The sequence below is a fragment of the Nelumbo nucifera genome, chromosome 1 (assembly GCF_055504915.1).
Source record: "Nelumbo nucifera cultivar China Antique chromosome 1, China Antique-T2T, whole genome shotgun sequence".
Taxonomy (NCBI): Eukaryota; Viridiplantae; Streptophyta; class Magnoliopsida; order Proteales; family Nelumbonaceae; genus Nelumbo; species Nelumbo nucifera.
The window spans coordinates 104,057,221-104,071,546 of record NC_142649.1 but is presented as its reverse complement, the minus strand read 5'-3'; the positions used below and the strand labels follow the sequence as shown (position 1 = coordinate 104,071,546).

Genomic DNA, 14,326 nt, shown 5'->3' with positions numbered 1-14,326 from the left:
CTTCATTCTGAATGCGGAAATTGCTTTGGATTTTGGCCGCTACTTCGGCTCCCCTGCACTAGCGGTGGTTTCCCCTTAAACGACACATGTCGCAGCTCTAGGCCTCCGGCATCACAATACTAGGGCTAACATTATTCAAGTCAAATAGGAAACAATTATTCATAAGAACCCGCTTCTAATAGAACGGATCACCAAATTTATCTGTGATTTTGAATCCTTCTACCTACAAACGAGATACCCAATCTTTCTTCAGTTTCTCAATCTCTGCTCTTGTAGCCTTTACTTCTTGCTAAAGATCCTTGACTTCATCCCGCTTTGGATTTAACCCTTTATAAATCCTATAAGGTGAACCTCCGCCTACCAGAAACAGGACTAATCAACTTCATCCAATTCGATAATTGAAATAGAGAAGGCACGGGGTGTCTAAAAGGATCAAATACACTACTTGGGAATTATCGATCCAACTCCAGACAATGAAAATAAGAGACCCGAGGAAGGAAAAATAGATTAAGAAATCGGACTTGGAAAGAGTTTGAGACCACTTCGCCGGCAGGTCCATCAATCACATTTTTCACAGAACAGCCGATCTCCTTCCAGCCTTTTTAAGCTGGGAAGGTTTTCTTTCAGCTTCTGAACTCCTTTGACTCTTACAGTGTCATCGGTTTTATTCACTGTGTTCGCAACGGGAGTTATATTGGGAATGTTTTGCTTGATCGTATCCATCACTGAGGTAACTTAGTTTGTCACTGAAGTCATTGGATTGGGGTCCGTAAGCATAGACGAACCAAAGCGGGGCATTTAACAGAAAGCTTCAAAACAAACCTAACTGAGGTCGCTAAGAAGAACGGAATTGCATTCAAGTAGAGAATAAGGGTAAAAGGGACATTTTATCCTTTTTGTTACAATTTAACGATGATGACAATTGTCAGAAACCGTAGGTGTACTCTAAGACAACAGTTAAACCGCAAGAGAACAATTTGTCAATTAGTTAAACAGTAGGGATAATTTAAGAAATTTGTCCCAAAAATTTATATATTTGAGAAATCAGCCTGAATAAGTACTTTTTCAATAAGGGTTCAAGTATGATGCCAAAAAGGCATGATATTAGAAAAACTTACAACCAAATCAACCAGTATCATAAGTAGGGTGACCAATCATGTGGTATTTAAGTACTTAATGGAATTTAGAAAAAGTGTTTATTTTAGGTTAGGATCATGTCAATAAATACTTATTTGTATTTGAGAAATAAGCCTGAATAAGCATTTTTTAATAAGGGTTCAACTATGATATCAAAAAATACATGATATATGAAAAACTTACGGCCAATCAACTAGTATGATAAAGTGGGTGACTAATCAGGTGCTATTTTTCAATAAGTCCATTCTGATTAAGTTTAATTTTTTGGCTTTTTTAAAGTGCTTTTTAAAAAAAAATGTTAAATGTGTTTCTTTCCCATCATGTGGTTCTCAAAATACCCATTCTACTCTGTTTGAAAGAAGTGCTTTTTCACTTAACACTTGTACTTCCTAGTATAAACACTTATTTGATATTTGAAGCCCATTCCTACACCTACATCGGACACATTTTGCTCCCAATACGTAAACGCCGTTCGCATACCCCAACCAGATAGAGAAACGCATGGGCGGGCTTCCGTGTATTGCCATCAGTCTCTAAAATTAGAGATCTGGATACTGAAATACCAGTCTCTAACATTAGAGATCTGAATACGCCTAGAAGCATCACAATTCTTACAAATTGTATAGGTACTTTGGTAACACTAAATCTAATAATGCATTGATCAAGAATTTTAGACACATTATATGGTATTTTACAAATTAATACATTAATTGGGATCAATGAATTTGATAAATCTTTATAGATCAAACTTATGGTTGTTTAATGAATAAACTATTTTTTATGAATTTTGAATTTTCCCAAGCCATTGATCTACTAATGTAATCCAAGGTATCTCAAATCTAATTACATTATTAATATATCCTTACACTTCAAATCAATTTCAAAATATCACAACATCGTACATATCAATTGTATATTTAGAGTCTCAGTATAGCAGCATATTGACCTTCATCTTTATCCTTTTCTGTCGACCAATGCAGGCTTGATACAATGCAATAAAGAATACAATGGTCAAATGAGTTTCACAAGGGGTGAGCATGAGTCGATTTGGTTTGGCTCCAGGGCAGAATCTAGAACCTACCTTCTAAGAATTCAAGTTTTTGGAACCGGAACTTATCTTGTAAAAAGTAAATTCCAGGGTCATTTCTGGTCTTGGAGGTTCCAATGTCGATTATAGGATCTACCCATATAACCTGTTCTTTATTTACTCTCCTCCTTTAGAAAAATGAAACATGTTCTTTAAAAACTTCATTTTTAATAAATACATTATATATTTTATAACTTATATTATTTTTATGGGAAAATCTATGATGCGGAAAAGATATGGTATGAAAAGTGTTTTGACCAATCAAAACCCATCCATGAATTTTGATAAATAACACTTTATTGGTTACCACGTTTATGATTCCAGTTTGTTAGTTAGTTGTTTTTTGGATATCATATCTTTTTTATGTCATAGTCAACCCTATTTTTATTGATGAAAATGAGTAATTTAATATGTAGATTATTTTAAAATATTAATGTATGGTTCAAAACTTATTATTATAATTTAAATTTTATAAATATTACCTTTTACAATATTTTATACACATTTAATTATTAAAATGAAAACAAATGATCAAATCACTTAAGTAACCACGAGTACTTGGGTTCAAATCTTCGCATCCTCAAAAGTATTTTGAGACAAGTCCGGTATAAGGTCGGTTCCTCCAAGGCTGATTCATCAGGTCGGTTCGGGTAGAATAAACCTTAAACCCAAGAACTGGCTTGGGTGGGGATCGATTCCAAGAATTTGGAAGCATACCCTACCCTATAACAGATTGGGTAGGGTCGATTTAAGTCCAATTTCAGGCTGGTTCCATTCAGTTCAAGGTAAAACCTACCCATTTGCTAACCCCTAGGTTCCACTATGATGCATCATAAAATTCACACCGGGGGGAGGGGGGGTTAATGATTGGTCAAAGCCTTTTTAGTATCATGCCCTTCCGACATCATAGATTTTCCCATCGAAAATAGCATTCATATTTTAAACCTTGATTCTATGCTCTTTGTTGCACACTTAGGGTCCATTTGGTTTGCATCCGGAATCGGGATGGTCTATTCTCATAGTCTATTCAGTTCAAACAAGAACCGGAATGAGAATTGGAATCAACTGGAATGGGATTTTCATTCCCAAGAAAGGGGGAGGGAATGGCCCACTGCTCAAATTGAGAAATGTCATTCCACCATAAATGAGAATGGGATACTAATTCCACCCAACCAAATAGACGATTAGTTGGAATTGGAATAACCTATTATGGTTCTGGTTCTGATTCCTGACCCCTACTCCCACGAACCAAACGGAGCATCTATAGGAAGGAAACCAAAGCAACACCTAGGCTACGTTTGTTTGCAATGTAAATCGGTATCAATGTAAAACTCCACCATTGCTTCATTTTTGTCAACATGTATTTGCAATGTAAATCAAGATTGATGTAAAACTCCACTACCAATTCAGATTTTTTCAACGTTTTGATAGAGTAGAGTTTTACATCATAAATCAATGTAAAACTCCCCTTACATCGATAATCGATGTAAATAGATTTTAAACCATTGACTATCACGTTTTTCAAAGCACAACAATTCATAGAGATTTTAAACCATCAGTGTTTAACTCTATCGATCGCTTTCAAACACAGCCCTAAAATTTCACCACCTCGGATGAGGAATCCCTCCATGATTCATATTACTTGTGAATCATGGACAAGTCATCATATATGCAGACATTTTCTCCAAATGATGTTGATTTTTTACACGATCTGAAGATTCAATCAGATCTAATAGGACTCTATTTGAATTTGAATCCTATCAATAAGTCAGATATTCGAATCTAATCCAATCTAACTTGTTTTCTTTAAAAATTAATAAATTATTAAAAGAAAATAAAATATACTAATTTAAATAAAATAAAAACAAAATAATAAAGTATTTTTAATTATTTTCATCATATATATACATATTTTTATAAAAAATAAATTATATAAAAATATATTTATAAATAAATAAATAACATACATATGTGTTATATATATATATATATATATATATATATATATATATATATATATATATATATATATATTTATAAATATATAATATATATCAGATCAGATCTTCTCAGATCGGATAGCAGGTGATCCAAATCCAATCCGAAGATCGAAACAGGGGTGACCCGAATTTGACCAAAGAGGATCGGATCGGATCAGCCATTTGCACCCCTACCAGCAGCATGCATTTTCACTTCTTCCATTTGGGTGAGGGAAGATCTAACTACTGAAAGACTATGCCCAAAAAAATGCGTGAAGTTTGATTCAAACCTATTTTAGGAAACTAAAAATGAAATTTCTTGCCTTTTTTATCTCATCTTCACGTAAAAAGATGCACCTCCAACCAATCTTTATGTAAAAACTCACTACGTCTTTTAGCTGTCAGATCTTTAAAAAAGACTTGACAAAGGGTACCCAAGTGTTTTTAAATTTTGAAAAAGTAAATCTAATTCGAATATTAGAAACTGCATCAATTGATGTCTCTGTTGAGTTTAGATTACACATTAATCAGTCGTATATGCAGATTACAGAGAAAATGACATTTGCGCCCACCTCCTCAAGGAGAACAATGAACCACCAGCACCCTGTAACATCTTTCTATGCCTCATCCAACTGATCCTGCATATACAAATATTGCAATTTGATTAAAACTCATATGAATATGGTAACAGTGCTGGCCCTATATTTGCATAAAAAACACATGCTACTCAATTGTCATCTGATTATCTGACATATTTATTTTTACCTGAGCATCAGAAGTCCAGAGGGTGAGATTGTCCCTTAGGAGCTGCATGATAAGAGTGCTGTCCTTGTATGACTCCTCGCCCAAGGTATCGAGTTCGGCAATGGCTTCCTCGAAAGCCTGCATATAAAAAGATAATAATAATTGAAAAATGCAAGGAACAGAAAAAGGAAATAGATTCACATATGTATAATAGAAAATAATATGGGCTAAAAAAGTTGCTACGCCATAGTGGTACACAGTGCAAATAAAAAAAAAAAAAAGGGAACAATCCTAGCCAATATAGTGCCAATACTTGGCTTCACGTCAAGAGGATCATCACAAAATCTTAGTTCATTATATTCATCTCTCATGCATGTGCATTTGCACATGCTACCCAGCTAGTAATATTAAAAGGAAAGGAAGAACCCAAATAGTGATCTACTGGTAGTGGAAGAAATAAGAACTAGAATGACATGCTCAACAGGATAGCCTGGAAGTGGAAGGCTAGTGATCTACTGATAGTATTCTGTCTTCTATAAAACCATTATCTCTTTATCCACCATGATATCATGATGCATCTCTCACTTCTTGAATATCCATAGAGTCAATAACTCATTATCCCCAATGATATAATGATGCATCTCTCACCTGTCGAGTATCCTCCCAAAGTTGGTTCTGCATTCTCCTTTTACCATTGGGTGACTGGACTTACCAGAAAAGCAGAAGCACAGTCCAAAGTCCAAACCAGACATGAAATATTTATGAAACTACATCTTCTCTTATCTTTGACCTCTTTTACAACTAGCCAAGAGATCAATATTGCAAGGACTCTTAAACAGCTCAAGTTTCCACATGTCGGACAGTGTTCAGTGCCAACAGAAGGCCATTACTAACTTTCAAAAACAAAAAAAATAAAAAGAAGGCCATTACTAAATGTTTGTCCCTGCTATCAACGGCCTTGGGAGGGGTAGACTAGATATGGACCTAACCTTTGGTATTTTCCTACATTGTTCAATGCCAACAGTTTGGATTTAGGGCCAGTTTTGCATAACTTGAAATTTTCTGCCTATTTGATATAATAAATTATAGATTCCATTGTCCTATACAGCAAGTTAGCAATGCAACATAAGATAAACTTCTACGTTTATTTATCACCTTTCTATCATAACACATGGCTCTGCACTCTTCAACCCAATAATAAGAAAGGCATCTGAATTGGTCCCAGCTATCTGGGGTCTTGGGAGGGGTAGACTAGGTGGTTCTAATCTTTGGAATTTTTTCACAGAAAGTGGCTGCCCTCAGACTTGAACCCATGTTCTCATGCTTGCCAGCCCAAGAAAGGCACCTTGCAAAACTTATTTTCTCATCTTTTAAGGCCCATACAATCTAAGACTGGATCTTTGTGCATCTAGCCTGATGTCTATTGATCATAGCTATCCAATCTCATCAATCTAATTCATCAAATTGATATCATGTATATGATTGTTTATTGTAAGATAGACCTAACCATGAAAAAACATAATATACCTATCCTATGAAACCAAGGCATTTACATAATTTATATAACTAGGAAATAGTCCTATGTGTTACCATTATAAATGGATCCAGAGTTTCAGAAACACTAAACTCAACAAAATGATAGGCCAACACATCAATCTAGAATGCCCAATTGGGTTAAAAGGGAAGCTTTATGGGACAAGCCTACAAAATTGTCTGGAGTAAAGCATCAAGCAACCAAAAGGGCAACATAATTAAAAAGAAGTGTGGCAGAAATGCAAATGGGAGATGGATGAGTGGTAAAACCAGAAATGCTAGAATTATAAATGATTGTATTAAGAGGAATCTAGGAGCAGCTCCAATAAGTGACAAAATGAGTCTACGCTAAGATAATTTTGCATGTACATGAAACCACCTAACAAACCAGTATGAAAAGTGATATTTTGCAGGTTGAAGAGTTTAGATGAGTTAGGGGTACCAGGTAGGACAAAAATAACACTGGTCTAGGTTGTAATAAATAATTTAGAGCTCAAATTAACAATGGATGTGACCATGCAATGGTGAAAAAGGATTCATGTGGCTGACCTCATATAGTTGGGATAAGGCTTTGTTTGTTAGGTTGAGCTGAGTTGAGATTAAGGGAGTAGGGACATGTTCCAAAAATAGTTTAGTTTAGTTTATTAAAAGAAATACAAAAATATCTCAAACAGTTAGCAGTCAAGACATGGCAATAGAAGCTTTGCCATTTTAAATGATGTTTAAGGTTTTCCTAGGACATGGTTATCATTGCAACTTGACCTACCACTGTCCTTGGCTTAGCATTTCATGGAGAAGATAAATTATGGGTATCTCCTTCAGTCAAACATAAATGGACTTACGATTGAAGCAAAAGTTTTTTTTATAAGTGAATTGAAGCAAAAGTTTTTTCTTATAAGTGAATTGAAGCAAAAGTTACTATAGCATATAGCAATTAACCAACATTCTTAACCATAATGGACTTCACAGATTCTGTGGGTTGCTGAGAAAGAGACTTTTTCTAATCGCTAACCATGCACAAATAGACACATTGATTGATCAAAAATAAATAAATAAGAACCAAATTCATCCAATCAAGGTTTTTGCAGTGTTTTAAAAGCGCAAGACGCAAAAAAAAAGCACAAGAGCCAACTTACGCCCGAGACGCACACCTTTTTGAAGCATGGCACAAAAATACAAAAAAAAAGAAAGCTAAAAAATTAAAAAAAAAATGTTAGAATATTCAAAAAATGCCAATTTTTCAAAAAAAAATCAAGAAAGATTAAACATAATATTAATAAAAATATAAACTTAAATTTCAAAACAAATGTTTTATAAAAATTATATTATATAAAATCAAACATGTAAAGCATGACATGTAAATAGTATTCAAATGAAAATTTAAAAATAAAATCAAACATGTAAAGCATTTTCAAGCATGTAAAACCCACAATCTCTTTCTTTTTCCTTCAATTGCATTACGGTTCTACAAGCCGCCTTTGTACCACACCCCTCAAGGCAAGCCCAAACAAGTCCATGTCAAGATATTAAATTCTTAATTCACACATAAAAAATAATGATTTATAACTTTAATTGCCTTTTAAAAAGATATTTTATTAAAATGAATAAATGAACAACATTAGCAAAAAGGGGGTTCTATTCCACTCCGGTGCCTAGCTGCTAGGTTCAAAAAAAAGCAAAAAAGCATAAAATTTTAAAAAGGTGCATGCCTGGGCTAAGGCGCATAAGGCGCACCACGCATGCGCCTTTTGAAAGGGCTACACTTAGGAGCTAGGACCTAGGTGAGGCGCATTTTAGGGTATGTGCCTCGCCTATGCGCCTAGGTGCACCTTTTAAATCACTGGGTTTTTGGGAGTAACCACTAATGAACCATCTGTGGTACCTTTACAAGAGCATAAAGCTTTTCTTGCCCTCCTCATTAGCCTTGTGTTCTTGTCAAGGGCATGAAGCTCGGTATCAATCAAATAAAACCCAACTCAATTATGAAATCATTGACCTGATGGTTTGTCATCTTCCTCAATTTTTATTACCTTTGCAAAACTGATGTTTGTGCTTCAGTAAGGCTAAATGAAGGGTTTGAAGATGGATTTCCTGAATCTCAAAGTCTGATTCAAGAACCCCTTAGCTAGCTATAGATTCACCTAGGGATGTCAATGGGTCGGGTTAAATGGTAAACCTGGCTTGACCCGACCCAGGTTAGGGTCAAGCATTTCAGCTTTAGGGTCAGGTTAGGGTTTTGATTCTTCAACCAGAGTTGGGTTCGGGTTTTAGCTGACCCGCCCCACCGGGTCATGATACCCTACATATATACAAAGTATTCTGTACCTTTTTGACTTAGAACTATATAGCCTTAAAGTTTAAGATTTATTTACATGTTGATATTGGTTTCTTCTTTTTTTTTTAAATGGGAAAAGTGACACCTTAGAATTTATAAAACAATTTCCCAACTTAAATTAATGGATTTTAGGTCTTCAAAACTTGTTAAAAAAATATAGTTGAAATGTTACGGGTTGGGTCAAGTCGGGTTCAAGAATTATGCTTTTTGAGATGGGTTGGGGCACTGGAGGATCGGATTTGGGCTTTTTGAGTCGAAGTTTTGGGCCTTACCACAGATTTGAAGTTATGATTTACATCAATTCTTTTAAGCTATTTCTTGAGTTTAATGAAAACCAAAATACCCAAAAAATCCCTCTTCGCTAGCAAAGCCTGGTTAAAACATCCAATAGGCTTTAAAAAAGTTTGAATTTTTGAAAGAAACTAATAAGATCAAATCATGAATATGTACACACTCCCAAATCATAAAATAAATAATAACTATTTTAATAGACTTTTACCGTCACTCACACTAGAAATCAGAACAACCAAGCACAAAGGACATAAGGGGTAAAAAGGTTCGAATCATAAACAATTGTGGAAATCCTAAGGGATGAACAGAACCTGTTTTGCCATGCTGCAAGCTTTCTCTGATGAGTTGAGTATTTCGTAGTAAAACACAGAGAAGTTGAGTGCCAGCCCCAATCTTATAGGATGCGTCGGGGCAAGATCAGCAAGTGCAATATCCTTCAATCAAAATAAATAAAACAGCAATAAGCAAAACTCATTTACTTTTACTGACATGCATCCACCTGCAAATATGAAGCCCAACCTCATTCAGGACCTTATTAGCGTTTGATGGAAAAACAATCATTACTGAGATCAGTTTAAAATTTTGATCCCGGTAATACTTATGGCTCAGTTTGTACTCCTTCCAAACTGAGCCTATAGATCAAACCCTAAAAGATCAAGCAGGGCCTTAGAAAAAAATGAAAATCCCTATAAATACCTGAGCAGCCTTGTAAGCGAGCATAGTATCTTCCGCAGCCTCCTTACGCTCATTCCCGACCTTGAATTCAGCTAGGTATCGATGGTAATCCCCCTTCATCTTGAGATAGAACACCCTGGCCTCGCTGGCGGAGGCCGATGGAATAAGGTGTGCATCCAGGAGCTTCAGTATACCAGCGCATACGGTAGAGAGCTCGGATTCAACCTTTGATCTGTAATCTTTGACAAGAGCTACATGTTCCTCATTCTTGCGCCCCTCTTCCTTCTGCTCGATCGAAGAGACGATTCGCCAGGCGGCACGTAGGGATCCAATCACGTTCTTGTAAGCGACAGAGAGAAGGTTTCGCTCCTCGACCGTGAGCTCACCAACCGAGGAAGATCCAACTACCAGTTTCTCCATGAAGCTAACCATCTCTTCATATCGCTCAGCCTGTTCGGCGAGCTTGGCCAGGTAAACATACTGTTCTCTAGTTAGATTATCTCCTATAATCGACGCCATTAGAAACGAAGTGAAGGGAGATGAATTACAGAGAGAGAGAGGAAGGGAGGGAATGGAAGAGGTTCAACAATCAACAGGCGGGATATGAGCTTTGAAGGGCTTATATTTTGATGAACTGGATTTTGTCCTTTCCATTTTTTGTACGAACGCGCACTGCGGTACAAAATAATAAGGGAATTTGTCTAAAACTCACAGTGAGTTTCATTTCTCTTAAACCACCACAACTTTTTAAAATGTCGTATCACTAACTTACACGTTAGCGGGTGTTAATATATTATCATTTTAACCTTCATAAAAAAATATAAAACATATACAAAATAAATTAATAGGTGTTAATATATTATCATTTTAATAGTTAAATATAAAAAAAAAGAAAAAATTTAAAAAATATATTTTCAAATATAAAATATATAAAAATATAAAAATTATAAATAAAAATATAAAAAATTATTTTCAAATTATAGAATTTATAGAAATTGAAAAATAAAATTAGAAAATAAAAAATTGTAGAAAAATACCAAAAATTATAAAAAACACAGAAATTGTAAATAAATAACAAAAATGCAGGAAAATTTATAGATTGTAGAAAATAGAAAATGTAAAAAAAAATAGAAATTATAACAAAACACTAAAAATATAAAAAAAATAATAATAAAATTGAAAACTGAAAAAGACTATTTTTCCTCTAACTCACTGATGGAGGGTGATTTGGCCCGACCTCATAGAATAGGTATACGTGGGCGTGACCTTGCTCAAACAGTGACTCAGCATGACAGCGCAACGAGCGTGAGCACAACTTTGAGGGAAAGTCCCACCAAGTTCAACACGGCAACTCGGCAGGTAAACTACTCGTCGAAAGCTGCCTTACCCGCACCTCCTCCCCGCGATTAAGGCACTTCGGGGGGTCCTGAGTTCGGGACGCCCTGACCCCTTTTAAGACCCGCTCCCAGGCAAGAACGCACCGATCCTTCTCCGGACACCCCGAGGTACAAACACCTCGAGTCAGCTAGCTCGGCATAACCGGCTACAGGCGACCCGTCACTCAAAGGACAGCCCGGCTCAGGGTAATTCGCGGGAGAGCAGTTCGGTATACCACAGGAGGGCTTCCTGCTCGACCGCCGTACCCAACAAATCTGTGGACAGCAGGCATGTCCCCCTCGCCGCGCCTGCCACCTTTAGAAAGGTGTCCCGCACCTGACAAACACGTACCCTGCAACGACGGCCCCGCGCGTGCCACCTCAGCCCTGCCTGTAACGGCTGTGGCAGACTGACAGTGGCGGTTATACCTACCCTGTCAGAAGTCAGAGGGCCTGAAGCAACGGAATTCAGTTATAAGGAGCTTATTCTCAAGGAACAAGGTATCTTGGAATGATCTGCGTAACCGACACTCTTAACCCTATGCGGCGGGCACTAGGGGGGCAGAGCCCTCGCACAAAAGGCACTTCGACAAGGGTATTATTGGCCAACAATGAAGGCAGACGCTATTGAGCTCGTTAGAAAATGTGACAAATGCCAGAGACATGCCAATATTCACCACCAACCCGCTGCCGACCTCAAGTATCTCACCAGCCCGTGGCCCTTTCCGCAGTGGGGCATCGATCTACTCGGGCCATTCCTGCCAGCAACGGGTGGAAGGAAGTTCTTAGTAGTAGCAGTGGACTATTTTACCAAGTGGGTAGAAGTCGAACCCCTCGTGACGATCACAGCCCAAAATGTTCAAAACTTCTTTTGGAAGAACATCGTGTGCCGCTTCGGATTACCTCGGGTATTGATCTCCGACAACGGCAAGCAGTTCGAGGACATCAAATTTCAAGACTGGTCACGAATAGAGCCATCCTCCGCGGACTAAAGGCACGGTTGGACCAAGCTAAAGGATTGTGGGCAGATGAACTACCTAGTGTTCTATGGGCCTACTGGACCACGGAGAAGACCACCATGAGAGAAACACCCTTCAGTCTCACCTACGGCACCGAAGTAGTGATCTCCGCAGAGATCGAAGTACCTACGCTGCGACTAGAAGCATACAGTGATCAGACAAACAAAGATGAGCTACGTACCAACCTCGATCTACTCGACGAAGTAAGGGACCTCGCGTACATTAGGACCGCAGTCTACCAGCAGAGAGTAGCTCGGTACTATAACGCCAGGGTCAAGAAGCGGAACCTCCGCGTTGGCGACCTGGCCCTTCGTAAAGTTATGGTACTTGAGCCCGGCGCTGGTAAGCTCGGGTCCAACTGGGAAGGTCCTTACCGAGTGAAACGAGTGCTCGGGAAAGGAACATACGAGCTCGAGACCCTCGAAGGGAAACAAGTACCTCGAGCATGGAATATTGTCAACCTAAGACAATATTATCTGTAAGAATCAAGTAGGCCACGAGCCACTCCCTAAGCCTAAGGGCCAGAAGAAGACCCCAGTTGCCACCTCGGCCTGGGTGAAATCTAGGAGCGGACTACGGGTCCCTCCCTAAGCCTAAGGGCCACAACAAGACCCCAGTCACCACTTTGGGCTGGGTGAAATCCAAGAGTAAACCATGAGCCACTCCCAAAGCCTAAGGGCCAGAATACCGAGCTAACATGACCTCGGCACAACAGGACCCAGTCACCTCTATGGCATGGGCAGACTCCGAGAGTGGGCCACGAGCCACTCCTCCAACCTAAGGGCTAAAACACCGAGCTAATGAAAAGACCTCGGCAGCGTACAAGACTTAGTCGCCTCATCAGCATGAACTAAGTACTTCCAACGCCCAAGGTGCAGGCGGTTCGGGCATGAACCTTGTAACGAATAGCCCGCCCTGAAATGCAACAAGTTGAACCCGTTAAGGACAACCGATGTCAACTTAACCCGAGTGCAGACAGGTCGGGCATGTACCCTACTATGTCACTCACTTCGGGTACGCAGCTCTAATAGCTCGGGTGTTGAGATCGCCTTAGAAAACATAAAGAGTGCACACCATACTTAGGAGAAAAAGAAGAACTTTCATTACACCATACTTAGCAAAGATAAAGAGTGCACAAGAAAAGCCAAGTGCCACTTCGGCATGGGGGAAATTCAGGAACGGACTACGAATCCCTCCCAAAGCCTAACGGCCACAAAACGCCAAACTGACAAAAACCTAGTTATCTCTAACCCTTAAGGGAAAGACAGCTTGGGTATGAACCCTACGATGTCTACACCCTTTCTGCTCTTACTCAGCTCGGTAGCCCGATAGTCCGGGGTAACCCGCGCAACCCGAAGTAACACAACTTCACTCAGTTACCCTTACCGCCAACTCGGTGGCTCGACAGCTCGGGTAACCTATACATTGAATTGACCAGCTTGGAGTCCACTCACACTTAGAAGTATTTTTGCACTCAGAGATACTCGAAAGAAACTATATTTCATTAAAAAGAGAGTTCAGGTACAAGAATTTTTACCTGAGCTCAAAGGCTCAGGGTAGTACATTCACAGTTCAGAAAGGGAAAAGATTAAGTTACAAATATAAAGAGCAAACTACTTCGGGGGCTCACTGCCTCTATCAGGGACCCCCTCGAGGACAGTATCTGGACCGGCATCCTCTGCTCCATCTTCGGCGCCCTCATCCTCGGAATCGGGGTCATCTTTTGACTAACGCACGATGTCGTCAATAATCCACGAAGTAGTGATGGCGCTCGTGTCCAACTCGGGGTAGAGGTGCCTAATCAGCCACCGACTGAGCTTGAAGCCCTTACGGTAGGCCTCCGTCATCACGTCGTCGAATCTCGAAGAGTTGACGTAGTCAATGAAGGCCTGAGTCTTGGCCTCCTCGAGAGCACTCTCGAAGATTGTAGTCTTCTCCCTTATGTCCTCCTAGAGGTACTCCACTTCATGCTCCAGCTTCCCCTTCGCCTCCTTGAGGCCTTGTACCTCGAGCTTCAGGGCATCCCGCTCAGCCTTGAGGCTGCTCACCTCGAGCCCTAAGGCCTCCTGACCGACCTTGAGGTCATTCACCTCGGCCCTCAACTTGTCTTTGTCTCGAGCCAGCTCCCCCTTCTCTGACATTAACACCTC

The 14,326-nt window shown here is 39.0% G+C and overlaps 1 protein-coding gene across 1 annotated transcript; it reads right to left on the bottom strand.

Moving 5' to 3' along the window:
• Window positions 1–4,623: 4,623 nt before the first annotated feature.
• Window positions 4,624–10,426, bottom strand: LOC104608604 (14-3-3-like protein G-BOX factor 14 kappa). The gene is made up of 4 exons (XM_010274637.3): window positions 9,803–10,426; window positions 9,418–9,540; window positions 4,969–5,085; window positions 4,624–4,841 (listed from the first exon to the last, which is right to left on the bottom strand). The coding sequence occupies exons 1-4, from the start codon at window positions 10,298–10,300 to the stop codon at window positions 4,821–4,823; spliced, it is 759 nt and encodes a 252-aa protein (XP_010272939.1). The 5' UTR covers window positions 10,301–10,426; the 3' UTR covers window positions 4,624–4,820.
• Window positions 10,427–14,326: the final 3,900 nt, after the last annotated feature.

Excerpts from the sequence above, each read along its gene's own strand:
- LOC104608604 (XM_010274637.3), bottom strand. The coding sequence starts at position 10,300 with ATGGCGTCGATTATAGGAGATAATCTAACTAGAGAACAGTATGTTTAC. Across the intron at positions 9,541-9,802 it reads TCGCTTACAAGGCTGCTCAG|GATATTGCACTTGCTGATCT; the intron begins GTATTTATAGGG and ends TTTTGATTGAAG. Across the intron at positions 5,086-9,417 it reads CTTGCAGCATGGCAAAACAG|GCTTTCGAGGAAGCCATTGC; the intron begins GTTCTGTTCATC and ends TTTTATATGCAG.